The 5,000-nt window shown below is 35.7% G+C and overlaps 1 protein-coding gene across 1 annotated transcript in view; it reads left to right on the plus strand.

Moving 5' to 3' along the window:
- Positions 1-2,038: 2,038 nt before the first annotated feature.
- Positions 2,039-5,000, plus strand: part of LOC144963425 (uncharacterized) — a 40,334-nt gene continuing 37,372 nt past the window's right edge. Inside the window, exon 1 of the mRNA XM_078897455.1 lies at positions 2,039-3,121. Coding sequence (XP_078753581.1) covers positions 2,801-3,121 — 321 coding nt within the window. The 5' untranslated portion in view covers positions 2,039-2,800. The remainder of the gene's footprint in view (positions 3,122-5,000) is intronic.

Raw genomic sequence — 5,000 nt, forward strand, 5'->3', positions numbered from 1 at the left:
TTCCTGTAAACTGTCTCAGGCTGACAAAACATCTCATCTTACTTTGGCTAAAAAAAAGAAGAAATGAATATACATATTTCAAATATCAATCGAATCAGATAATCAGAGATAATGAGAGAATAAATGATAAAGTGTAAAGGTTTCGACGCATAATTTCCTCTCAGTGAAGTTTGACAAAATATGTCAAAACTGTTTTAATATTGCCCCAAAAAATTATGAATGTAGGTCCAAACCATAAATAAAGGGATGGAAAGAAAGATAAATTGATAGATAAACAGATGGATAGATAGAAATAAAAATAGATAGATAGATAGATAGATAGATAGATAGATAGATAGATAGATAGATAGATAGATAGATAGATAGATAGATAGATAGTAGATAGATAGATAGATAGATAAGATAGATAGAAAATAATAAGATAGATAGATAGAAATAGATAGATAGATAGATATAAATAGAATAGATAGATAGATAGATAGATAGATAATAGATAGATAGATAGATAGATAGATAGATAGATAGATAGATAATAGATAGATAGATAGATAGATTAGATAGAAATAGATAATAGATAGATAGATAGATAGATAGAGATAGATAGATAGTATATATGTATAATATATTTAAAATGTTACCACAATGTTGGGCAGTCTACATCGATGTTCAGGCTTAATTGCCATGGCAAATTAAGCCGAAACATCGATGTAGACTGCCCAACATTGTGGTAAATATTTTAAATAATAATTCGCTCCATCACTACATGTCGAGCACTTTTCGTACCATATTTATCAACACGATTCAATAGATAGATGATAGTGATAGATAGATAGATAAAGATAGATAGATAGATAAAGATAGAATAGATAGATAGATAGATATAGATAATAGATAGAAGATAGATAGATAGATAGATAGATAGATAGATAGATAGATAGATTGATAGATAGATAGATAGACAGGCAGATAGATCAGCTCTCTATGTTATAATATCTTGTAAAATGTCCACGAACACGAAGCCTGTTTTCAAAAGTCACAGTGACATGGTGAAGAATGATTTATTGAGGATTATCTGAATTTATCGATAAGGGGGAAAACAAAAATGATAAAAGATGTTTTTTCGAGATTCGATGACACCCTAACATGACATTGTATCTTTTGCTTGTCATCAAGATAGTAGCTCAAGCCCTATTGACTTTTCAACTGACTTTTTATATAGACTCTGATACTTCGTCTCTCTACTGGATTCAGTAGTCTGATGTCACGCCGCCTGGCAACGGCGGCCATCTTGGTTCTAAACAAAGAAAATCATTACTTTTTATTCTTCATGCTGGCTAGAACTTTTCATATGTTACACATGTGATCACATGTTTCACATGTGATCAGAATGTGTAAAAGTCAAAACATGATCAAAGTTATGTGTTTTTCCCTCTGGATACGCTTTTATGCTCGCCGGAGAAATATTTCATACGGGCGTCCGCCATTGTTCCGATAGTTTAGAGCTAGTGTTACTAAGTTACCATGCGTCATTAGGAAGGAAGTGACGTTACGATTATTGAATCCTATTACGATTAAAATAACCCCAAGGGGTCAAACTTTCTTGAAGCAAACTCTTCCTTTATTTATTGGCAAACAAAGGCTCTTCAATCGAGTGATGTGCACCTTTGTGGTCAAACATTTTAGGCTATGTGTTCATAAATGCGAATGTGTCAATGTCAAAACAACAAAAAAAAGAAAGAAAAACGTTTAAGACAAAATCATCCCAAAACCCATCCTGCCTTGACTTGGGATCGAACCAAAGACCTCCTAACTACCGGTTGAATGAAAAAAGTATATTAAAAAGGTGTTCTGCCAGTTGAGTATACTTTGGGTGAAAATTATTTGGTCTGCACTTTCAACCACATAAAAAGTAGGATAAATTATGAATTGAAAGAATTCCTATCTTGCTGTGAAAGGGTTAACATAGGAATAATAGCTTTGGTAAAGAAAGAAGAGAAGATGACGATAGTGATACAGTATCAACAGCAATGAAAACAGTAGCTATCACAATCACGTCAAAATAGGTGATCAGTGTGGTTCGATTTTGGATTTTGATTTTTGTTTTTTCTTGTATCAGTTTGTGTTCTCACGTTATTGGACCCAACTCGACAAAACCAGTAGAACGTTTGTATTTCATCACTTGGAAATAATAAATATCATCTAGATTGTCATTTTAAATTAAGCCATTTGTTTCATTGTTGATTATTAATCACATATCTGCTCACTTGGTAACACTGGTAATTCATATTGACATCGGGCATTTGTCTGTTGTAATCCATGAATGCCTGGACAATAGCATCTAATGGTGCCGTGCGGAAGGGCCTAACTAGTTTTTAAAATTTTCTTTATCCGGCACAGAATCATTTACAACTTTTCAGATTTTTATTTCATTCACTGTTCGAAAATTGACTTGTATAAACTGAGAGCGATCTTTATTCGTTTTCGTCCAACTGAGTCATCGATCATAAGATTTTGTTGCTATTCAACTATTGTGTGTTTCTTGATAAATGTTAACACGCCGCTTTGTTTTGAAAGCTGTAAACATACCCATGGTCAAGCTGAACAAAATGACCAAGTGTGATGTTGGATTTTTTTTTATCACGTAGGTTAGTTTGAGAAAATTTTGCGATATGATTAATGACTCGAGCACATGTAAAAATAAAACAGATCGTCTCCATTGCAGTAGATAAACGAATCAAACGTTATTTAAGAGACCGGAAACACTATTTAATTTCGTGTTGCAAGGACTTTGGTTTTAAATATGACTCCTACAATGGACACACCGGCGGACTCCACATCAGAATTCCAATTCACGTTTTCTTGGATAATGAAGATGGTATATTACCTCTTAACACTGTTGTTGAATATCATAACAATCGGACTGGCTCCTAAAAAGCTGTGTACAAAGCCTGCATTTAAGGTGTACATTCAACACATGTGTGTATTACACATACTGTTTAATTTGACACATTTATTGCTGGTGGACGTGAGTTGGGACGGTCGACACTGGACAGCCAATGACGTCATCGGACGACTGTACTCACCCTTCGTCATTTTGTTTTATTATCTCCTCACATTCCAGGTAAGTTGACTCGTCGATATCGACTCCTGATTTTCACATGAATTAAGTTAATGTCACTCCGTTCTTTGTCAGTGGTACGGTCTTTGCTTCCTACCCGAAAGGTACCGAGTTCAATCACCGGCCGCTGCGTTGTGTGGCCTTGAGCAAGTCACCTCGCCCTAGCTAACTTTGCGGCGCTGCTCTGCGGCTGACGCCTGGGTTATTCCAGTCTTCCCTTGGAATAGAACCTTAAGACAAATTTCCCCTTAGGGATGAATAAAGGGAATTTTTTTATTATTATTATTTTATTGTTTCTAGACCACCATTTGGTTTGGTGATTATCTCTCACTAAAATATACTAATCAAACTAAAAATGTTGAAGCTTACACATAGATTTGAATAGTGATAAATGGTTAATCTGGTGGATAGATGTGGATATTAATTTCCCTTAAACGCATGGAATCAATACGGAAGACAGTTATGCTCCAGTTATGTTTGTTTGTTTTTAAGGATTTTATCGCGCTTGCGACACATTTAGGTCATATCAGCGCCTGTAAAAGAAGAAAATGAAATAGTCAAAATATTCCACATTCATAATCAAAGCCCAAGAAAAAGTAAGACCAAAGGGAATTGGTTCAAGTAGGAAACAGATGTAGATTCCAAGAGCATACCACCAATCTACTTAGTTTGAAATCACCTCGAAGTCTCATACAGGCACAAGCACAGGATCCCACTAAAAGGAACACGCTCAAATGTTTACAAAATGCATAACTAACAATACATAACAGAGAGATGATTTTCAGAGAGAAAAAATATCATCTCCCAAACCTATAACTGTACATTTGACTGCTTCCCTCCAAGTCAAGGACTCCAGCCAAGGCTGTGTCAAAACTAAGTAATCCCATTCCAAGACAAAGACAGAAAGCAACTCGGAAAACAGATATAAGGGGTTAGAAGACACAGCGTGACCTCTTCCCACCATGGGAGGTCAAATGACCCCGCCCAGATGCTCATGTTACATTCCAGACTAAAATGATAACAAGTTGTTTGTTTGTTTGTTTTTAAGGGTTTTACGGCGCTTGCAACACATTTAGGTTATATCAGCGCCAGTAAAAAGGAAGAAAATGGGATAGTAAAAAGTTATAGAATTACAATAAAAGCACCCAAGAAAAAGTAAGACATAGGGGAACTGGGAACAAATAGGGATCAGATGTAGATTCCAAGAGCAGACCACCAATGCACTTAGTTTGAGATCACCTAAAAGTCTCATCCAGACACAAGCACAGGTCCCATCTAAGAGGAATACACTCAAATGTTTACCAATCATTAATATAATATGTAAACTCAACATAATACAATGCATAATAGAGAGATGATTTACAAGGAAAAAAAATATCATCTCCCAAAACTATAACTATACATTCGACTGTTTCCCTCCCAGCCAAGGAGCTCCGGCAAGGATCAGGACAAAACTAAGTAATCTCATTCCAAGACAATGACAGGAAACAATTGGGAAACGGGTATGGGGGGATAGAAGACACAGCATGTACCTCCCTGCCCACTATGGGAGGTCAGGATCCCCACCCAGTGATAACAAGTTAAGCGCTTCATGTGTATGCAATGTCAAGTCGGTAAACATAGCATTTGTGACCCATCGTCTCAAAACGGTATTATGTCGGAACGAACCAGAAGCTTAAAAGCCGAATTAAATGTTAAACTGGTCAAAAAATATAAATTGTTGGCATTAGCACCCTAAAATATGGTATCCATTCTCCTCAATAAAACATATAAACTCAACATATGTTTGATATTTCTGGCTATAAATGCAATTTTCAAAATCTTAACCAACCCGACTTAATACCGTTTCGAGGCGAAGGGTCACATTTGAGTATTGAATGTA

Source organism: Berghia stephanieae, chromosome 1 (assembly GCF_034508935.2).
Source record: "Berghia stephanieae isolate SIO BIC M18660-M18661 chromosome 1, UCSD_Bste_1.3, whole genome shotgun sequence".
Classification (NCBI taxonomy): Eukaryota; Metazoa; Mollusca; class Gastropoda; order Nudibranchia; family Aeolidiidae; genus Berghia; species Berghia stephanieae.